Source organism: Balaenoptera musculus, chromosome 16, assembly GCF_009873245.2.
Source record: "Balaenoptera musculus isolate JJ_BM4_2016_0621 chromosome 16, mBalMus1.pri.v3, whole genome shotgun sequence".
Taxonomy (NCBI): Eukaryota; Metazoa; Chordata; class Mammalia; order Artiodactyla; family Balaenopteridae; genus Balaenoptera; species Balaenoptera musculus.
In genome coordinates this window covers 32,135,466-32,157,015 of record NC_045800.1, presented here as the reverse complement: position 1 = coordinate 32,157,015, position 21,550 = coordinate 32,135,466, and the positions used below count along the sequence as shown (strand labels likewise).

At 39.9% G+C, this 21,550-nt stretch overlaps 1 protein-coding gene across 9 annotated transcripts; it reads left to right on the top strand.

Moving 5' to 3' along the window:
* Nucleotides 1-1,092: 1,092 nt before the first annotated feature.
* Nucleotides 1,093-20,038, top strand: CCNJ (cyclin J). Of its 9 annotated transcripts, none has more exons than XM_036829343.1 (7): nt 1,093-1,177; nt 2,205-2,314; nt 4,666-4,764; nt 8,594-8,804; nt 15,822-16,121; nt 16,209-16,368; nt 16,989-20,038. In XM_036829343.1, exons 2-7 carry the CDS (start codon nt 2,246-2,248, stop codon nt 17,398-17,400), a joined length of 1,251 nt encoding a protein of 416 aa, XP_036685238.1. In that variant the 5' UTR covers nt 1,093-1,177; nt 2,205-2,245; the 3' UTR covers nt 17,401-20,038. The 9 variants fall into 9 exon arrangements, with proteins under 9 accessions (XP_036685238.1, XP_036685243.1, XP_036685241.1 ...); XM_036829346.1 differs by lacking the exon at nt 1,093-1,177 and adding an exon at nt 1,430-1,554 and having other exon boundaries at nt 16,245-16,368; XM_036829344.1 differs by lacking the exon at nt 1,093-1,177 and adding an exon at nt 1,430-1,554 and having other exon boundaries at nt 16,242-16,368.
* Nucleotides 20,039-21,550: the final 1,512 nt, after the last annotated feature.

The window sequence follows — 21,550 nt, the reverse complement described above, 5'->3', positions numbered from 1 at the left end:
TTAAACTGATTATTATAGTCTGTGACCCATTCTTCTGAAAGTGTTCTTAAATAGGCTCTGGACACTTAAGTTACTGGGAAGCCAAATTATTGTCATAAAGTTGCTTAGGGCACATGAATTGGAACCTGAGGAGGTAGGTACTATTTAAACGCCATTATAAATGGCATGGAGCTTTTAGCCTGATGTGGCCTCTAGGGAACTAAGATAGGCCAAGACAGCCTCTCCCCGAATGATGCTGGGCTAGACTGGGCTCTGCCAACTTCTGCTTCTGAGTTTTCCTTGTCTTGCCATTGGTTCCTGAAGCCCTACTCTCCTGAGCATAAGCATTGTGTCACGTGGCTCACATACATATTTGTAGCTGTTCTTCAAGTATATGAAGAGGTCATAACTAAAACTCAGATTCATGCAACATACATTCATCACTTAATTGTAGATCTTTATCATGCATCTTTTGGGACAAAGGATTCCAAGTAAAAGGGTTAGGGTTTCATGATTTATTTTTTAATATTTAAAGAGGTTGATGTACATTCTCAGAAGTGAGGATCACTGTCCTGGGCTGACCATCTACTTCTGTTGTGATATTCCACTAAACAAGTTAAAGTACAATTGATTAGATTTCACACTTCAGGTCTTGCATCACCTTAATTGGAGTGTTTCCACAGGGTTTTGTTTTTTTTTTTTTTCCTGATTTACGACCGCAGATGGTTAATTACATCCGCTACAGATTTGACAAGCTAGGTTACTAAAGGTAATCTTCACCGCCTTCATTCAAAGCTTTGGGAATCTCTAAAGCAAAGGAAATAAGGAAGACGAAGAGATTAATTAGGTTTCTAGAAGGAATAGGTTTTGAGGTGGAACTTAAGAGACAGAATTTCACAAAGAAAGCAACTTTAGGGGCTTCGGAAACGGGTAAAGCACAAATGGAGGGACTGATAATCCCATCCCTCGAATGTACGGGGCTGTTGTAACGCGAGATGAGGCCGACTCAATCCACGCCGAGAAGGGTTTAAAACGCCAACTTGAGGCATCGGAACTTTGCTCCTCCGCATCGGGAAGCCATCGAAGGTTCTCAGCAGGTGAGAGGCATGACCGGATTGGCCAACGGAAGGATGATCAGCATTTTAATTTCTCCGGCGCTCCCTTCAGACCTCTGCCCGCACCTCAGGCCGGCTTTGCGGTAGGTGGTGTTGGGGCTCTCGGGCAAAGCGAAGCTCAGGGCCGCGCAAAGCCGACCGGCGATGCTGCCGCGTCCGGCGGGGGCCGCCAAGCCGCTGCCGGGCGTTGCACCTGGGCCCGGCCCGGCCGCCCATTGGACAGCTCCGGATGACCCGGCTGTATCGCGAGACGAGATTGGCAGCGGCGGGGCCGCATGTGCCCCCGCGCTGGCTTTGTACGCGGAGCCGCCTGCCGGTCCTTTAACAATGGGCGGCGCGAGCGCCTCGGCGCTCGGCCCGAGCTGAGGCCGGCGCTTCGCGGCCGACTGTCCGCAGCATGAGCGGGGCCGGCGTCCCCCGCACGCTGGCGGGGCTGGGCCTGTGAGGGCCGCGGTTCCGGGTAAGGGAGGCCGCCGTGGGAACCGGCAGGCCTGGGCTGGCGGCGGGGCACCGGACCCGCCCGGCCCGGCCTTTTGTTCGCCTTTCTGGGGCCGCGCGATCCCGTGCGCTCCTCCGGATGAGGAGGCGGCGGCCTGCGTGCGCGCTGGGGCCGGCCGGGCCGCGAGGAGGCTCCCGGGGAGGAGCGCGCCCCCGACTGTCTGCAGCGGGCACCCGGAGACGCGCGGGCGTTCGTCTCCGGGTTTCTCGGCGGGAGGTTTTCACCTCAGGGGGGCTGTGACTGGTGTCAAGTCTCCTCAGGGCCGGCTGGAGAATTAAAGCCGGGGCGCGGGAGCCCGAAGCCGGGCCTCCCGTCCGGCTTTCCCGAGCACGCGCCCGGGTCCGCGCCTTGGGAACTAGGGCCCAAGTTGGTCCCAGTTTGCCCGGCGCCCGGTCCGGCCGTTCTCCACACAAGCCGGCTCCTCCTGACCGGTGGCTCGGGTCTTACGTGCGGCGTCAGGGAATTGGTTTGGATCGGTGCTGATTTTAGGGCGAGTCAGGTGAAGATGAACAGTCGCCCAGGGTGGCCTGAGGTCACACCCCTCGGGGAGGGGGCGCGGAGGGGCGCGTGGAGGGAGCTGGCAGTGACCGCGTCTGGGGTGTGTCTTACAGACTGAAGTTGCCGCGTCTGGCCAGGCGCGCCGCCCGGTCCCATGGAGCTGGAGGGTCAGTGGTGGCGGGGACAGCTGGCTGCTGATATCCATCAAGCTCTTCGATACAAGGTAACCGCGATGCCCAGACCTTTCCATTCGGTGTCTTATGCCAGTTAGTATGAATCTCGGCTCCCTGGAAAGCCCGGTCCGGGTCTTTAACCACTAGTTTCCAGACCAGAAAAGGCGAGTTTGCCTATTTGCTCAAGGTTAATTAACTTCTTGGCTTCTTCCCTGGGTTGTAGCAGAAGAACCTGAAACTTGAATGAGGAGGGGGTGGGGCGTGGTAGTTGGGAGAGGGAAGGTGTGAAGGGACATTCTGATGTCCTTGTTTCCACGTGGAACATGGATTTGATACTGTATTTAAAAAGATAAGTGTGCTGGCTTTTTATTGGGCAGAGCAGCCTTCCTTCTATAGTTGCTGTTGCATGCAGCTGTCTGTTATGTCACATTTGTACAACAGTAAATTCCCCAGCCTTTCCACTAACTTGCTGTGAGACTTTGAACAAGTTACTTAATTTTCTGCTTCTCAATTTCCTCATCTGTCAAATGAATAATAATAATAGAACGTGCTTTATGGGACGACTGTGAAGATTAAAATGAGGTAATACTGTAGATGTGCTCAGAACAGTGCTTGGCATATAGTAAGCACTAAGGAAGTGATAACTATTTGTTATTCTCTACCCCCGAAACCCCAAGACTTGGGGGGTGTTCAAAAAGCCCTAAGGTAGGAGTTAGCTGCTTCTTCAGCTAATATCAAAGGCCGGGAGTAGACCTACTATATTTTAAAAGATGTTGGGGAAAAAGTACACCTTTCTGGCACAATGCAAATTTTGTTTATTGTTGCTCCTAAGTAACAATTTTATTCTGTATGTCATATCTTAGCGAAATGTGTCAACTCTGTGTCTTTGATAACCAGAAGAGAGACCAGATCCAAAATTAACTCTAACTTAACTTAATTTCACTATGGATAGAGAGAGCCACTCATTATGTATAGAAAATTGGAAAGAAGCAAAACAGCTGACTCTTTAATAAAAAGGCTGCTCACTGTTGGAGTTGAGAGATCCTGGGGTGATAATGAACTTGTATCTTGATTTTTTTTTAACCAGGTTAAGTAGATTAGAAAACCTAATTCTGACTTAAATTGTTACAGTTGTACCCTTTTCTAAAGTTTGAGTTCTAAATGCTGCTTATTAATTCTGACATTCAGTCTCATAGACACACTAAATACACCTCAGCCCACTAAGAGGCTGTTTGTACTACAGAAAAGTCTCAACTATGGCATGGTTCTCTGGAATGTTAAGAAGAGAGTTGCGGGTTTTCCACTTTGAAAATTGTCCAAATACCTGTTTGTTTGTTTGTTTGTTTTTTTCAGATGTTGTCTTTCAGTTTTAAATGCTCTTATTTTCTAAGTGTCAGCTCTTTATTCCTCTGGTATGTGGTGAAAATAATATTTGATGTTAATGATACATATGTTTTGTAATGACATGAAACTTAAAAGATTTTTCTTGGTGATTTCCATGGTTTTTGATTCTTACATTTTATGTGTAATTTTAATCCTGAGTGATTACCTGAATTAATTTTGTTAGTTGAGGTTGGAAATGGATTTTTTTTCCAGCAGATTTGTTGAATGTTTTTGTGTATTGAGCTCTGGGGAGGATCCAAGGAATAAGACACAATCTGTACTAAACTTACTTACAAACTATCAGAGGATGAGATAGCACAGGGCCTGAAAGAATGCTACTGAAAGTTGTCTTGGGCCACCTGCGGCATGCTACTGTGGGTTGTCTTTATTTTATCTTTAAGCATTGTGTAAGCCACATTCTTGTTATTTGACACAATGGCCACACTTTATAATTTGTTAATCAGTAAAACTTGAACCTGTGGAACTGGAGAGACCACTGTTTGTAGTACACTGAAGTCAAGGAAAGTTAAAATGAACTTTTCTCACAGAGAATACATGTTAATTCCAGGCTATTAATTAGGTGATTTAGTTGGGTAGTCATATGCTTATTCAACATATTTGCATGCCTACAGTGTGCAAGGTGCTATGCCAGGGGTTGGAATGGTAATAGTGAATGAGACAGACATGATCCCTACCTTTATGGAGTCTAATCTCATAAAATTTAGAGCATCTGAATTTGGGTCTTCCTTTGGGCAGTTGCCATTCAGGCACAATGGAAGGTATCTATGTTTAGACCCAAGGTTTGTGGAGGAATAATTGGTGTGACCAGCCTTGCATCTACTAGGGAAGAGTAAAAATTACAACAAATGAAAATCCTCTTTAACCCCAAATGCCAGCTGTACTGTTTTTGTAAAATACAATCACTTCTTCCCCCCCCACCCCCGACCCCCAACAAAGCAGCTGTCCTCTTATACCCTGTGTCTTCTCTTTCTTCTCATTGTTTTGCTATGTATACTAGTGTCTTAGGCTGCTTGGGGAAGTATTTTCAGGAGCCTTTATGACAGATGGGAACAATGCTAACTTTGTGAGAAGCATCAAGAAAATATCCCACAGAGTTGTGAGTATTCCTTCTATGCCTTTATTTCCAGCCTGACTGGACAGTTAACCCATTCTGGGAAGGGGATGGCATTTAGGGCGGTGAGCTAATGGGGACCTGAGATTGGAGTTGGAGATGACATGTTTAGGTCTCTCTGTGCTTTGGTCCTGTGGGATCCTGAGAAGCAGACAGGAACAAGAGTGTTCAATTCTGGGGGATCAGGAATAGACATTAGAAAAAACTCATAAGCTGAGAGAAGCGTAGGTCATTTTCTCATGCGTATAACTGCACTACATGGACAAAGAACTAAATCTGACAGCCATATGATAAGCCCTTGTACTTTACCATTTAAAATAATATAAAGAGAATATATTGGACACATTGTTAAAAGTCCCCTAGTGATGGCCCTTGGATTCTTGCCTTTGTTTTGTCTTCATTTGGCAAAGTTAACATAGTTAAAAATAAAGTCCACAAGTGTCTTCCAGCTAAGTTTCCCAGTGCATCTTTGAGACCTTGTTCAGGCCTCTTTTACAGAAAGCCTGCCCTGGTTTTGTTTTTTCCTAACATCCCACCCCGTGAGCTGGGTTAGATCTCCTTCCTCAGTGTTCTATAATACCCTGTGGTTACTATATTATATTCTAATAATCTCTGTATTTTGGTTCACCTGCTAGAGAGAGGCTTGAAACTGTATTCCAGCTTTTATCCCTGAGGTTAGCACAGTATCTGCTACATGGGAGATGCTCAATAAATATCACATGATGACAGCTAAGAAAGTTGGAATTTGAAATGGTAACTCATTTACACCATTGTAAAAATCTACAGAAATGGTAAAAAAGAGAAAAATCCTAGCGACTACATGAGAAATTCGCATGTTCCCTTTATTTAGAGAAATTAGTATTTTTTCTCTTCAGAGAGTTGAGCAAGCCTAAGCCAATGTGTTTTCTTTTTCTTCAATAGCATTTGTTGATTCTTTTTTCACTTATACAAAAATTAAAAACATAAAATAGCCCATTAGCCTATCTCCCAAGTAACTCCTACTAATATATTTTTAAGTGATACATGCATATGGGTTTAAAAATTTTGGGATAGTATCTGGTGTTTTATTTATTTATTTATTTACTTTGGCTGCACTGGGTCTTCATTGCGGCGCGTGGGCTTCTCTAGTTGCAGCGCGCAGGCTTAGTTGCAGTATGTGGGATCTTAGTTCCCCTACCAGGGATCGAACCCGGGCCCCCTGCATTGGGAGCACAGAGTCTTAACCACTGGACCACCAGGGAAGACCCAGTATCAGGTTTAAAATGAGCTTTCCCCAACCCTCACTATTCCCTGATTCCCTAAGGTTACCAGCATTATTGGGTTTTTTTCCTGAAAAGATACCCAATAAATTAGTATATCTGCAAATACAATTTTTTTGTTGTTGATACAAGAGGTTATAATATATATTCACTGTTCTGTACCTTCCTCCCACCCCACCCTCACTCAGTTTGTCAGAATTTTCTATATCAACACATATAGGTCTACTGCCCTTTATTTTAATGTCCACATTGAATCGATGTCCCTTAAGTTTATTTAATTAGTTCCTTATTGATAGACATCAAGCTTTTTAAAAAAATTACGCTTATTTTGAGACCCCCTATACCCTTTACCCAGTCCTCCCTCCCCATCTCCCCCCCTACCCCCATGGTAACAATCTTGCAAAACTATGGTACAATTATCACAGCCAGGATAGTATTGATATTGATACAGTCAAGGTACAGCACATTTTCTGTACATTTATCACCACAAGGATCTCCCATGTTACCCTTTTATAGGCACACCCTCTTTCCTCCCATCCTCATCCTCCCTTAACCTCTGGCAACCACTGATCTGTTCTTTATTTTTATAATTTTGTCATTTCAAGAATGTTATATAAGTGGAATTATGCACTATGTGATCTTTGGGGATTGGGTTTTATCCACTGAAAAAAATTCTCTGGAGATCCATGCAGGTTTTTGACATTAACCTCTTTATTCCACCATTTTGCTATTAAAAAGAGTGCTGCAAAGGACCTCCTTATATGTAGGATAAATTCCTAGGCCTGTTGTTGCTAGGTTAAGGGGTATCTGCAGTCTGCATTTTCAAAAATTCATATTACCTAGTTCTCCTTCAGGAGGTTATATCAATTGTCAGTGTCACCAATAATATATGGGAGTTCCTATATCCACTCTTGATAGCATAAGCAAAAGATTAATAAAATATAATCTGGTAAGTGAAAAACTATATAGTTTTCCCTCATTATCCATGGGGAATTTGTTCCCGGATCCCTGCGGATACCGAAATCTGAGGATGCGCAAGTCCCTTATATAAAATGGAGTAATATTTCTGTATATCCTACACACATCCTCCCATATACTTTAAATCATCTCTAGATGACTTAATCATCCATGTTGTAGCATATATCGGAATTTCATTCCTTTTTAAGGCTGAATAATATTCCATTGTATGTATATATTGCATTTTGTTTATCCATTCATTTGTTGATGAACACTTGGGTTGTTTGTTTCCACTTTTTGGCTGTTGTGGACAATGCTGCTATGAACATGGATGTACAAATATCTGTTTGAGTCCCTACTTTAACTTCTTTTGGGTATATACCTAAAAGTGGAATTGCTGGATCATATGGTAATTCTACATTTAATTTTTTTTAAGGAATTGCAATACTGTTGTTCACAGTGGCTGCACAGTTTTATATTCCTGCCAATACACAAGGGTTCCAATTATTTTATATCCTTGTTGACACTTGTTAGTTTCTGTTTTCTAGATTTTGTTTTTTGGGTTTTTTTGACAATAGCAATCCTAATTGGTATGAAATGGTATCTCTTAATGGTTTTTATTTGCATTTCCCTAATGATTAGTGATTTTGAGCATCTTTTTATGTGCTTATTGGCCATCTGTACATCTTCTTTGGAGAAATGTTTAGTCAAGTCCCTTGCCCATTTTTTAATTGAGTTGTTTTTTTTGTTGAGTTGTATATATAAAAGAGTTCTTTATTTAATCTGGATATTAACACCTTACCAGATACATGATTTGCAAATATTTTCTCCCATTCTGTGTGTTGCCTTTTCACTCTGTTGATAGTGTCCTTTGATGCACAAAAGTTTTTATTTTGATGAAGTCTAATTTGTCTTATTTTTTGCTTTTTTTTTCCCTGTGCTTTTAGGGTCATATCCGTGTTACTTCCTTCCATTGTGATACCTTTTGGGTTTAGTGTGGCATTATGCTGAGCTCATAAAATGAATTTAGAACCCTTCCATCTTTCTCTGTGTTCTAGAAATACTTTAATAGTATAGAAATTTTCTCATTTTTAAAAAATGAGAAGCCTGATTAGAAGATACTAGTGGATGTATACTAGTCTCTACCTTCCACATCCCTGCATGTATAATACAGTATGCATCATACGAGGAACATATCTGTTACCTTCTAACCAAAAGCTTTGAGCTTCTTGTAGGGGGTGTGTATATATGGTTTGGTTGGTATTTTGGTAATGCTGTTTTCCTGAAAACACCTGGTAGGGAAAACAGGATTCCCTTATTAAAAATCTTGCTAGAATACATTTATTCCATAATGCAAGAAACACCTATAACTGGTTATGTCAGATGTGGTTAAGAATAAGGAGAAAAGTTTGGCTTTAAATTTTAAATGCCATTCATTATCCTGCCACTCAACTTTTTCATTTTTGTGTTTTACTCAAGAAAAGTGTGTTTTAGGCACTTGTATCAGTAATATATTGGGGAAAAAGTGTCACCTTTGCACTGTGGGAATAATTCTTCTATATGCTATGTTAGACTAAATGTTGTTCCTCTTGATTTAGGAGCTGAAGTTACCTTCCTACAAAGGCCAGTCCCCTCAACTAAGTCTTAGAAGGTATTTTGCTGACTTGATTGCCATTGTGAGCAATCGTTTCACCCTCTGCCCTTCTGCCCGACATCTTGCTGTCTATTTGCTGGACCTGTTTATGGATCGGTATGACATCTCTATCCAGCAGCTGCATTTAGTTGCACTTTCCTGTCTGCTTCTAGCAAGTAAGTATGAATCTGATATACATGACTGGAAAATTCCATTGTTTATAATAAAATAAATTTACATAGAACTCAGTGAAATATCACCAAATTCCTTTCATTCCAGTTTACTAGTATCAGAAAGTTTATGTTGAAAGTGCTTTTTGGCATAGTAATTCTTAACCAGACATATTAAAAAGTGGCTCTGGAGTCTTTTTAAAACATGTGTGCCTGGGCCCTACATCCTGAAGATTCTGATACAGATATCTAAGCCACTCCAGATCTACTGACTCAGAATCTACATCATGGGGCCTGGATATTTTTTAACTTTTTAAAAGTTCCAAAGGTGATTCTGATGTACTTTTCCAATTGAGAACCATTGTCTTAAAGCAGTGATTCTCAGCCAAGAGCAGTTGTGCCTCATGGCAGGTATTTGGCAATGTGTGGAGACAGTTTTGGTTGTCCTCACAACCTGGGAGGAAGGTAAACATCTGCAATGTACAGGACAGCCCCGCACAACAAAGAATTATCTAGCCCAAAATGTCAGTGGAGCTTAGGTTGAGAAACTCTAAAAGGTACCATACTCATGCTGTTAGAATACCTTCTACTGAGTATGTAATGAGTTGGCTTAATGAACTGAAGATTCATGTGCAACTGCTATAAATGTGAAAACATCTGCTTTTGCAGTAGGCAAAACTATGTAGTAAGCTGTAAGGTAGAATCTGATAATGAGTCTTTTGGTGCCTTTCTCTTAACATCTTCCTGTAACACATTTCATTGTTTGTTAGTACCTTGAGAGAAAGAGGGTGAGTAAAGGCATTGAAACTGAAAGTTTTCTTCTTTTAGTAATGTGAAAAGATGGTATTTGATTGAATTGAAGTTGAATCCATTTTGTAGTTTTTATATTATTCATGTCATTACAATAGAAATTTAAGTCCCACTTAAAGTAGCATGTAGAAATACTGACTGCCTTCACCTAACCTCCACTTGAGGGTTTAGGATCCAATGTGGTTGCTGTCTAAGGAACATTCCTCCTCTACCCTGCCACCAGAATTCTTTCTAAAACACCTTTGCACTTTGACTGCAAATAAACCTAAACCAAATTCAGGCCTGTGTGGTATCATTTATGAAACCAGTCTCTTCTCAGATTTTCTTTTCCTGCCCTTATTTTTCCTTTCATCTGATGACCTCAACCTTTTTGTAAGTTATTTCAACTCCTTTGTGGACCAGGCTGAATATAAATAAACATAGCCCACTGATGACTTTCCACTGCCTGTGGGTTGAGGTGGAAACTCCTTATTGTAACATTTAGAACCTTTCATCTGGACCTAGCCACCTTTCTAGACTTGTCTTCCAACCCTGTCCCCATGTAACTTGAGTCAAATTCTTACCAGAATAGTATATTTCCTGAATATCTATATTTCTCTCTTAATCTGTTATCCTCTGAGATCCAGACACATCACCTGCTCCTCTCCCCACCATCCAGAAAGCCAGAGGGAATGCTTGTACATTTATAAGTAACCTTTAATTTAACCTTTAATTAAGATTTCATCCTCATAAGCAATCATGTGTACAATTCTGTATATGTTTCATCACTAGCTATGAAGCCCTTTGTGGTTTAATAGTTTGCATAGGATTGGAAAAACCCATACTTGACATGTCAAATGTGTGAGTATCCACATGGAATGGCTTCTTGTTATCCTGAGAATGTTAGTTTATTATAGGATCAGTTTATAGTAGAGAGACACTGGAAGTCAAACATGCAAGTTCGGTTATTTTAAAAACTTGGGATCATTAATGAAAAATTTTTTGCCTGCTGTGGTTATCACTGTCCTTTTACCACTACCAAGCCCTACCTGGTCTATGCCTGTGGACTGTGAAATTATGAGTGATGCATAGTCAGTTCGTAGACTGACTTAAATTTGTGACTAAAATTACTAGTAATGTACTAAGTGACTTGGGGATTATAAACTAGATGTTCATAAACTACATGTCACTACCAAAGTTCACCGAGGTCTCTAGTTGAATGACAACTCTGGCTACCATGCAGTGCTTGGCATTGGTGTCAGGTTTCTGCAATTTCCACAATTTGGGGAAAGGATACTTTATTTGTGCCCCATCTTAGATTGGTTGGAATGGAGTTTTCAGTTGTTCTTGTTTTTAAATTATCTATTACTGTTAGTTTCACGTCGTGATCAATTTATTTTATTGAAGGTTATTTGATTTAATCTGTGTAGTAGTATATAGTTCTTTTGGCTCATTTTCCAGGAACTAGGCTTTAGGATTTGTATTTGCTGGGTTCAAATGTGAACTGTTTACCACCTGTTACTAAAAGTCAGATACCTCTTCCCTTTGTTCTACTGACCCCACCCCTTTTTCCCTGAGAGAATTGCTTTTACATGTTCCTCTTCCACTGGAGAGTGGGAAAGTGTGAGATAGGTGTCCCCCAGGGTCTCAGCTCCTCCCAAGTAGGCACTGGTCAAAGGAGTTCAAGCTATCAGCTCTTCACTAGGGTCAGGAATCAAAGAGACTGGCCCTTAGTAGCCCACTGCAATCTCTCCTCCCTCCAGTCTAACTTTACTACAACAGAAGTGCTTAGGATGCTTATAAACTGGTAGCCTGTTTTCGGTATCTGATGTCTGTTTTAAATTTGTGGAGTTCTTTCTAGTGTTTCTTACATTCTTACACTCTGTCTTCTTACATTTGGATTCCGATGTCAGCTCTCCAATTAGTTATCATAAACTTTATTCAAATAATGCTTCTCTCCTCACAGAATGGATGTCCCCCTCCCCCAGCTGCTCCCTGCTTTGGGATGGGCAGCCTGTTGTGTAAAAGTGAAAAACAACTTACAGCTGACAGGACTGGGTGACAGCTGTATTTCAGTTATTAAATAGGTCGGAAGGCTTTTGGTAGTTTGGCTAAAAATGGAGCACAGCTTATAAGTTCAGGTACTAATGCATATCCTGCTGCCTGGGTGTACATACTATTAGAGGTAGGAAGAAAGGGCCTACAGACTGGGGAGAGGCGTGTAGTGTTTTAGAGCGGGGATTATAGGAAATCTATATGGATATAGGTTTGAATCTCATCAGCAATATGAATTTCAACAACTTGAACTTGAGTCTCAAGTTACTTCTCTATAAAATAAAAATAGACACCTTACAAAGTTGTTGTGAGGATCAAGTGGGGTAATATGTTTAAAAGCATGTATGAAATTGACACATATAAGTTAGCATTGTAATGATTAATTCCTCCATAAGTGTTCTATAATCTTCACTGGCTCCCTAGCCCCAAAGGTTTTGGCTCATTCCAGAAAAGACTCTGATTTATCCTGGGAAATTCTCAAACTCTAACTCTTTGACATGTATACCCTGGCTTCCCTTGCCTTCTGTGATCAGCATTGAACTTGTAGAGAGCATGGAAACAGTCTTAAACATGAGGCTTTTGATAATTTGCTCAAGGCATTGTGTAACTAAGATTTTGGAGTCAAGATGAAGCCAAAGTGAGATTATAAGCTTTTAATAGTAAAAATTTGTGACAAGAACTTGTTTCTCCTTGCTCACCAATACTGGGTTGACAAAGCTTTTTACTATTTGATGGGTGAAAAACTGTATTTCACAGATGATTTTGTTTATATCAATTTTTAGTGAGATTAGAACCTTTTTTTTTTTTCCTATGAATTATCTCTTCTGGTTCCTAACCCATTTTTTAATTAGATTGATAGTCTTACACATTTGTGAGAGTTCTTGGTAAATATTAAGGATGACTTCTTTCCTACTTAGTAATAAAAGACTAGAATGTGAGTTGGCAGAGATTACAGTGACATCTGATCCATGCCCTACTACCACATAGCTGCCATTCACTCCTGGCTTTGAAAATGTGCTGGTTTCCATGGCTGATCTGAACATTTCCTATAAAGACAACCTGATGTTTTGTTTCTGTGGCCCCTAATTCTTTGTTTTCTGGGAAGCAGATGAGAATTTCCTGTGCCTTTATTTCCTGTTTGGGGGCCTTTATCAATATAATCCCATGGCTTCCGGTATTTCCTTTCAATTGAAGAAACTGATCTTTGTGATCTGTATGTGGTATTAACGGATAAGTAGGTTTAAAATAGTCACACACATAGCATTCAGCACAATAAAAACTGGATATGAATGCAGGTGCTCATTGACGCTGTCACACATTTTGAAATCCTTTAATATCCATGTATCTGAGTGTATTACTATATATAATGAAAAGGTTCCAAAAAAACTTAAACCTTAATTAAAATCCCAAGTATGGTTATTTATGCAGCATGCAGGTTATTTTTTATCTTTGCAAATCAAGATGCAAAGGCTTTCATGCTTGTAATAGCCAAGTACTTTATAAATATAAAAACCCCATGGATGCTTAATAATATAAAAGTTTGTCTATTCTGGTAGTTGTTGTCCCCATTTAACCTGGTGTAGTACTTTGGTCTAGAAGCACAGATTTGGGAATTCAAACATAAGTCTTCTATTTTGGGTTTGACTCAACTTAATTGACTTTAAATGAATTGGCCAACCTTGCTACCTTGGTTTCTTGAGCTGTGAAACTGGTCATATACAATTGTTTTCTATTGAAAGTTTCAAGGAGATAATATGAAACATTCTTGATCCTTGAATTAAACAGTGGATTGTGGTATATTTCTTCAAAGGAACGTCAAGCATGATATAAAAAAACTCATTAATTTTTTACAATACTCCTTTGAAGTATACTGCCAGTATTGCTGCTTCTACACAAATAGAGTACTTTGAAAGTCTTAATGATTCATCCAGAGGGCTTGAACTAAATTCCTAGGTCATTCTCCTGAAGAATTCCATTCGGTTATACTGAGAACAGTGGGTTCATCTCCTATATTTATGCAGTGATCATGCTGGATGACTGTCATTAAGACTACTTTAGTGCTTTCAGCTGTACTAATAAATGCCTCTGGCAAAACTTGTGAAATTTATCTTTATGTGATTTGAATTGGGAAGGACTATCTAGATTCTTGAAAAGTCCGAATTATGTAAGTTTTTTGGATCATCTCTTACCTGCAGCAATGTTAAGAGTAGTTTAAATCTAACAAAGTTCAAAATTTCTGGAGTGGGAGCGAAATTTTAAACTTCTTTGGGACTAGACTCTTCTTAAAGTTATGAGCTTAGAGTCTCTTGGCATAGGAGACAAAACCTTCTACTCTCGTTCACCCTCCCTAAGCAAAGACCAGGGTAGTTAACAGCGCTTTTTCCCCAGCCCCTAAGGCAGGCTGACTTGAACAAACCTCACTGACTCCATTATGTGGAACATCTGGGCTGAGTGATTCTGGCCCCTGCCATTTGTTGTCGGAACTTCAATGTGTGGTGTAAACCCATTCCCTCTGGAAGAGAAACTTCACAGGGAAACTCATTTGGTTTCTTCTAGTTTGGTAGTCTTTGTGGTCTTCCCTAAAAAATGCTTTTAAATGGATAAAATAAAATTGTAAGATTTCTAAAGAAATCAAATATATTTAAATAGTTATCAAAATAGTAAAACAAAAAATTTATATAGTAATATATAACATATTCTAACTATAATTATGAACAAGTGCAAAAGCTATTGTGAGAAATCTATAATAATTGCAATATAATATGACTATTTTATACCTTAATGTAAAATAGAACATAATGCTAGGAGGTAGAAAGCTTCAGTTTTAATTTCCCTTCTTCTATGGATAATCATGGAACAAAGACCCAAAGAGACTTGACGATAACTCTTTTGGTTCTGTTGCTGCATTTGGAAAATCATAATAGTACTTGATAGCTTGAGCTTTCTCCAGCCATAATTTTTTGAAACATCTAAAGTGAATGATTTATGTATAGTAAATGCTTGCTTGGAAATTAAAGTGTGAGATGGTACATAATCCGTAGAAAAATTATTCAGGGGCTGGAGAGGGCATTTTATTCCTCAGCTGTGCATATGGATGAGTATTTCCTGAAAAGAAGTTAATGCCTTCAAATAATGATGTTCAGCCATCAGAGCATCTTTACTCTTATCCTGCTTTGAGTAAGGGGATATAAAAGTGGTATAAAATATCCTCCCTTTTCTTTTTTCTTTTTTTTTTAAATTTTTTCATTTTATTTTTATTTTATTTTTGGCTGTGTTGGGTCTTCGTTTCTATGCGAGGGCTTTCTCTAGTTGCGGCAAGCGGGGGCCACTCTTCATCGCGGTGCGCGGGCCTCTCACTATCGTGGCCTCTCTTGTTGCGGAGCACAGGCTCCAGACGCGCAGGCTCAGCAATTGTGGCTCACAGGCTCAGTCGCTCCGCGGCATGTGGGATCTTCCCAGACCAGGGCTCGAACCCGTGTCCCCTGAATTGGCAGGCAGATTCCCAACCACTGTGCCACCAGGGAAGCCCCCTCCCTTTTCTTAATAACAGACTTGGCTAGGTTTTTGTTTTGAATTTAGAAGAGGAGGAATAGGGTTTTTTGTACAATGAGAATGCTTGTGTTAGATATTCACCCAGTTTTTTTCCTCTAATCTATTTGTATCTCTCTGGAATTGAGATTATGCTGAAAATATGCTGAGATGAAACACTTGAAGCTTAGCTATTTTTGATTTTAGATAACTATGACATTAAATTCTTTAAACTTTCTTCTGTTCTAAAATAATTTTCTTTTACCAACTACCGCCTGACCCCCAAAAGAAAGTTCCTGAAAAGATTCAGCTGGTGAGATGAGGGAGTTATTTTTTCATTGGCACATAGGACTGTTTTCATTACACGGTAGGACACAGATCAAAATGTTTACACGTTCCGTTTTTTTTGTTTTTTTTGTTTTTTTTTAGGGGAGGGTGAAGGGTGGGGAACAGAGGCACTGGGAGAGAAAACATGTAGATATGAGAACCACAGAGTTCTGGCACAATTGTATCTGCCCAAAGTAGGGGAAAAAAATGTCTGGATCTAAATCTTTGCACTAGGACAGCAGATCCCATTTAAGTGACTAGACTTACATTGATCACTCGCCTAACATTTTCTCTCTCTCACTCTTATTTTCCTTTGCTTATAAGGTAAATTTGAAGAAAAAGAAGATAGTGTGCCTAAGCTGGAGCAGCTCAACAGCCTGGGTTGTATGACTAATATGAATCTAGTATTAACAAAACAAAATTTGCTACATATGGAACTATTATTATTAGAAACCTTTCAGTGGAACCTCTGCCTTCCAACAGCTGCCCATTTCATTGAGTATTATCTCTCCGAAGCCGTGCATGAAACCGATCTTCATGACGGCTGGCCAATGATTTGCTTGGAAAAAACTAAACTCTACATGGCCAAGTATGCAGATTACTTCCTGGAAGTATCTTTGCAAGGTGAGTCATTGTGGATGCCAGTAAGTGACTTGTGAGCTTGTGACTTGTGCATTCTGTTGCTTAGGTTCATTTTTGATGTCTCCACAGATTATGCCTTTCTAAATTATGCACCTTCTTTAGTAGCTGCAGCATGTGTGGCTTCTTCAAGGATTATACTTCGTCTTTCTCCAACGTGGCCTACAAGACTGCATCGTCTTACTGCTTACTCCTGGGATTTCTTAGTGCAGTGCATTGAACGGCTATTGATGTAAGCCTCTTTGTTCTTGTGTTTGTAATTTCTTATTAACATTCTTCATGTATAAGGGGCCCTGGGAACAAGTTCTCAAAGGCCCAGAGCTTTTAGGATACTGGCTCTGACAGCTGCCTGCTGCCATGAGCAAGCCGCTGTATGAGCAGTACTTGGTGGAAGGGGAATTCCTTTTGGCTGTTATGCAGGTAGAGGTTGTCATTGCTAGTATGATTCTGGGTACATAGTAAGGAAAGGAGGTGCTCTTGTGTGAGCCCATAACTCTGAGATCATCCAGGCAAATCTTGCCTCATTCCCACATCTTTGAATTGTGGGACCATCAGGATGTCACCAAAGTGGCAGTCATATTTAAGTACTTATTGTGGACATAGCTCCAAGCTGAAAATAGTCCTTAAAGCTACCAGCAGCCAGTTCCCAAGGGCTCTACCAAGGAAAGGAGCTTTTAGAAGGTTAAGAGTGAGATTTTTCTGTTGCTGAAATTATGGTTGCAGTGACTGCTACCTGGGCAGTGGGGCAGTCTAGTGAGTCAGCTGTGAAGGAGTTGGGGGTGGTGCATGGCTTTCTTGCAAATTTTTCTCAAGTTAACATTATTAACAGTTTCCTTTCTCTCCATGTTGCAGTGCTCATGATAATGATGTGAAAGAAGCAAACAAACAGAGAGGACAGGCAGGACCTCAGCCAGCACAACTAAGTGTGTTCCAGACAGCCTCCCAGCCCTCTCGGGCAGTTCACTTTCAGCAGCCTCAGTATCTCCATCAGACACATCAGACCTCGCTGCAGTATCGCCATCCTGTATCGGAACAACCAAGCTGTCAGCAGATTGTATCTACCACACACACCTCATCTTACACACTACCGACATGTCCTGCTGGCTTCCAAACTAGTGTTCAGGGCCTTGGGCACATGCAGACTGGTGTTGGGATGTCACTGGCAATACCAGTAGAAGTTAAGCCCTGTCTGAATGTTTCTTATAACCGTAGTTATCAGATAAATGAACATTACCCTTGCATTACTCCATGCTTTGAAAGGTGATTTTATGCGAAGGTAAGACTGGTAACCCAGACTGTTTGTGACTCAAAGCTCTGGGGCAAGCTTTTTGTAAACTTCTCTTCAAAAGGAAAGGGATCCAAATGGCATCAGAACTCTTCCAGCACCAGCACCAGGAAGACTGAATATCCCTTCCAACGCACCATGAATATCTGGGAGGACTAAGCTAACACTGCAAACACTTTAACAGTGTGTATGTCAAATCCTGTTAAAACACATCCTTATATGACACAAATTTTAAAGCCCCAACTGATGGTCCAAATATTTCAAAAACATTCAACACAACAGAAAACTTGGACAGACTTCAATTCGCCGTTTTGTGATTTGACCTGTGGTGGCCTCTGGGCCTTATGTTGGCTTATATGTCAGAAACTAATGTTTATCTGTGGACTTGCCAAACAGTCTTTTTATGAAGGAAAGTTACAGTATTAATTTTTGAAGAGGTCCTTTTTCTTATTCTGCAGTTTTGAGTTATATTTTTGATCTACAAATGAATCTCTGACTAAGTTTAAACTCATGAATTGCTATGCTATACCAGTCTGTGCAGTTAAAAAAATTTTTTTTAGATATTCTATATAACTTCCTATCACAGATAGTACAGGTACCTGGATTTATGTACTAAAATTAAGGGTGGAGTAGCTCTCTTATCTTAAAGTCATGGTCATAAATTTTTGTTGTTTTTTCCCCTAAAGATCAGCCTCAAATCTTTAGAATTAAACACATTTAACTCAGGGAATTTGAACTACTTGGAAACTTAACTGTAATGCAGCATGCTTTGGGAATGTTATAGTATGAACTACCTTAATAACATAGGTTAGTATACTCCTGCTAGAATGTGTTTTCAAACGAGAACATAATTGTATCCTAGAATGAATGAAGTGGTGGTTCCTATCATTCATAATACATATATAAGTTTTGCATTTCTCAGTGCAATCAATGATTTATACTCAGATTTGATATTATTCTAAAGTTTTTTCAAGGGAAGGCAAAACTGTAAAATGTCAGTACTAGAATAAAGTCCCATAGGTTTATTTTGAAGTGGAACATGGCCAGGGTAGTTCTCAGGTTGTGCTAGAGCAGCACTTTGTTACATGGAAGACAGGTTTTATAAGCAACCTTTGACTCCAGCTAGTCAAGAGTAAGCAGGCAAAGGTGACTTTCATTAGATTGGCCCCAGGACTGCCCTGGGACATTTCACTATACTGGTGATGAGTGAAAACAGCAATAAGTCATTACAGCAAGGGCAATTTGGGGGTAAAGAGTTTGGAGGGAATAAACTGAAAAAGTAAAAAGAAAAAACCATTGTAATAACTGAAACTGTATACATTGTGCTCTTAACTGTGGGAGAAGAGATATTTGGTGGAGGGAAGCTTTCTGATTTAAAAATTAGTAAGTTGTGTCTTTTTGTTTGTGTTTTTTTAAAGGTAGCACTTGAATAGAAGGGAAACTGCATGGCAGGTATGTAACTGCCACAATATGCATTGAAGACAAACTTATTATAAAGATGTTGTGGGTATGCAGCAGGAGTCTCAGTAATCAAGCCAATGGCTTTTGTTAGGAAGGGAAGGGACTCAACACAGCAATGGATCTATCCAGATGGCTCCAGTAGATGAATGTGGGTGGGTGGCTTCTGTCAGCGTGAATTCTTACAGAATATCCTTTCCTTTAAAGAAAGGTAACTTTTAGAGTACATAAGTACATAGGGCATGATGTGGATTTATAAGTCTGGTAAATAAAATGAAAAACCACTCAGGTAAGAACACTCACTCATGGCAGTTTTCAAGCATGAAAATTGTTTTCTGAAAGTATCACCACTTTCTCTTTACAGAAGGCTGCTAATTGGATTTTGGTAGTTCTTACCTCAAGAGAACTTGAATTATTTGGGGGAAGGTGGGTTCAAAAGAGAATATATCATTCACATTCAGAACCTAGCAACCTGGACCAATTTTCAGTATTTTAACTACCTCAATAATACTATGAATGTAAGATACTGGGATAGAGATCCCAACTTGAAACAACAACTGGTGCCTATGGTAATTTAATGTCTTGTCAAATGCTTTTACTGACTGGTTTAAATGTCATTCTTGTTATAGAATATGCCTTTTTAAAAATGCTATAATAACACTTTCCCAGTTTATATTTTAAAAAGCTAAAGAACACTGGATTAATTTGGGGGGGGGGTGTAGAGTAAAATAAGTAATTGGTTACTGTTGCTGCATACCCAGGGTGGGGTGGGATGGGGTGGTTGGAGAACCAGAACTATTTTTAAAACATTAGGTTTCAGTATAAATACAACTCACAACTGCTAGCTTTGGGGGGTGTGGGTGGGGGAGTGGTGTGGGTTTTGTTTTGTTTAATTTATTGATTAGTCTTTAAAGTAGGTTTTTTTGTTTTTTGCGATTACCGGACCATCATTAAATGTGTACTGTGAAGAAATTAATGATATGCATAAAGGGCTTTACCAAAGTCCACTAAATAAACACTAAAGTACAGACTGCAAACCAAAATGTATCTGTTATGACATTAATTGCAAATAGCGAGTATGGTGCTGAAGTCCACACCAATGGAATTAGATGAGTGCTATGCACTTAATTTTAAAATAAAACTAGTTTTTGGTAAAATGGTTTTGGTGTTTTGTTTTAAATATAAATTTGATGTATCTCTGCAGCTTCATTAAACCATATCGTGTAAGTCAGACTTACTTGGAATTATACTTACTAAGAAAAGGCTATCCAGATGGAGAATATAACCATAGTAGTGGGAAACATTTGTCCATTCATTATGTATTCCATACTGAGCACCAAAGCCAACAAAAGTATATTTGACACCGCCTTTTTGGACGTTTGAGCATAAAATCAGTTGTTAGTAATGTTAGAATTGCAGCGTATAATTTATGAAACAATAATGCAAGCTGCAGAAAATTTGAAATCTGATTTCAAAAGTAGGGATGCAGAAAATGGTCAAAGGTGTGAGAGGGAATAGGGTCAACAGTAATGGTCTGTTCATTTAAGCATCATTTGCTACTTAATTCAACTTAAAATTTAGCAGATAAAATTTGTTTTGAAGAGTAAAATTTTTTAACAGGTTTGTACATGTGGGTTAGGAATTTATATCCCTCAGAGGTATTTTTTTAATTAGTTCTGTGTACTGTCGCTTATTCTGGCACCTCAGGAGAGTCAGTTAATACTCTGTTCTTTAAGGCTGAATTTAAGAAAAAGAGCAACAAGCATTCCAAACCAGGGCAGGTAGCTGTACACTGAAGTGATTCTGAGCCCCGTGTGATAAGTTTATATTCATCAATAACTGGCCTTGTCAAGCACATAGTGATAGACTTACCACCTCTCTAGCCTCAAGCAGCTTACACTTAGCTTGATATGACTAGCTCACTTAAAGTAGTAGAATGGTTATAGTCCGGAGCTCAGTTTAAAATTATCTTGGTTAAGGGATCACTCAACTTTCATTTTAAAATCTCTTAGATTAAAAAAAAATTTTTTTAATTAATAAGTACAGTCAGTTGAAAGCATCAAGACCAGGCTCCTGCTCCCTATGAAGATACCTCTCATCCCTGACCCACTGCCACTTTTTTTTAAATTAAAATTTTCTATGACAGTTTTTTTTTAAGAGCAGTTTTGGGTTCACAGCAAAACTGAGGAAGATGCAGAGATTTCTCCCTGCCCCCCACATGCACAGCCTCCCCCATTACCAACATCCCCCACCAGAGTGGGACACTTGTTAAAGCTGATGAGCCTACACTGAGACACAATCACCCAAAGTCCATAGTCTACATTATGGTTCACTCTTGGTGCACATTCTATTACCACCATTATAAATGTATAAAGGTGCAATGGCATACAATTATAAATGTATAACGGCATCTATCCATCGTGTGTTTTCACTACTAAAAGTCTGTGCTCCACCTATTCGTTGTTCCTCATGCCATTCCCCAGCCCCTACCCACTGGCAACCACTGATCTTTTTATTGTCTCGGGACTTTTGCATTTTCCAGAATGTCACATAGTTGGGATCATTACAGTATGTAGCCTTTTCAGATTGGCTTCTTTCACTTAGTAATATGTATTTAAGTTTCCTTCATGTCTTTCCATGGCTTGGTAGCTTGTTTTAGTGCTGAATAATA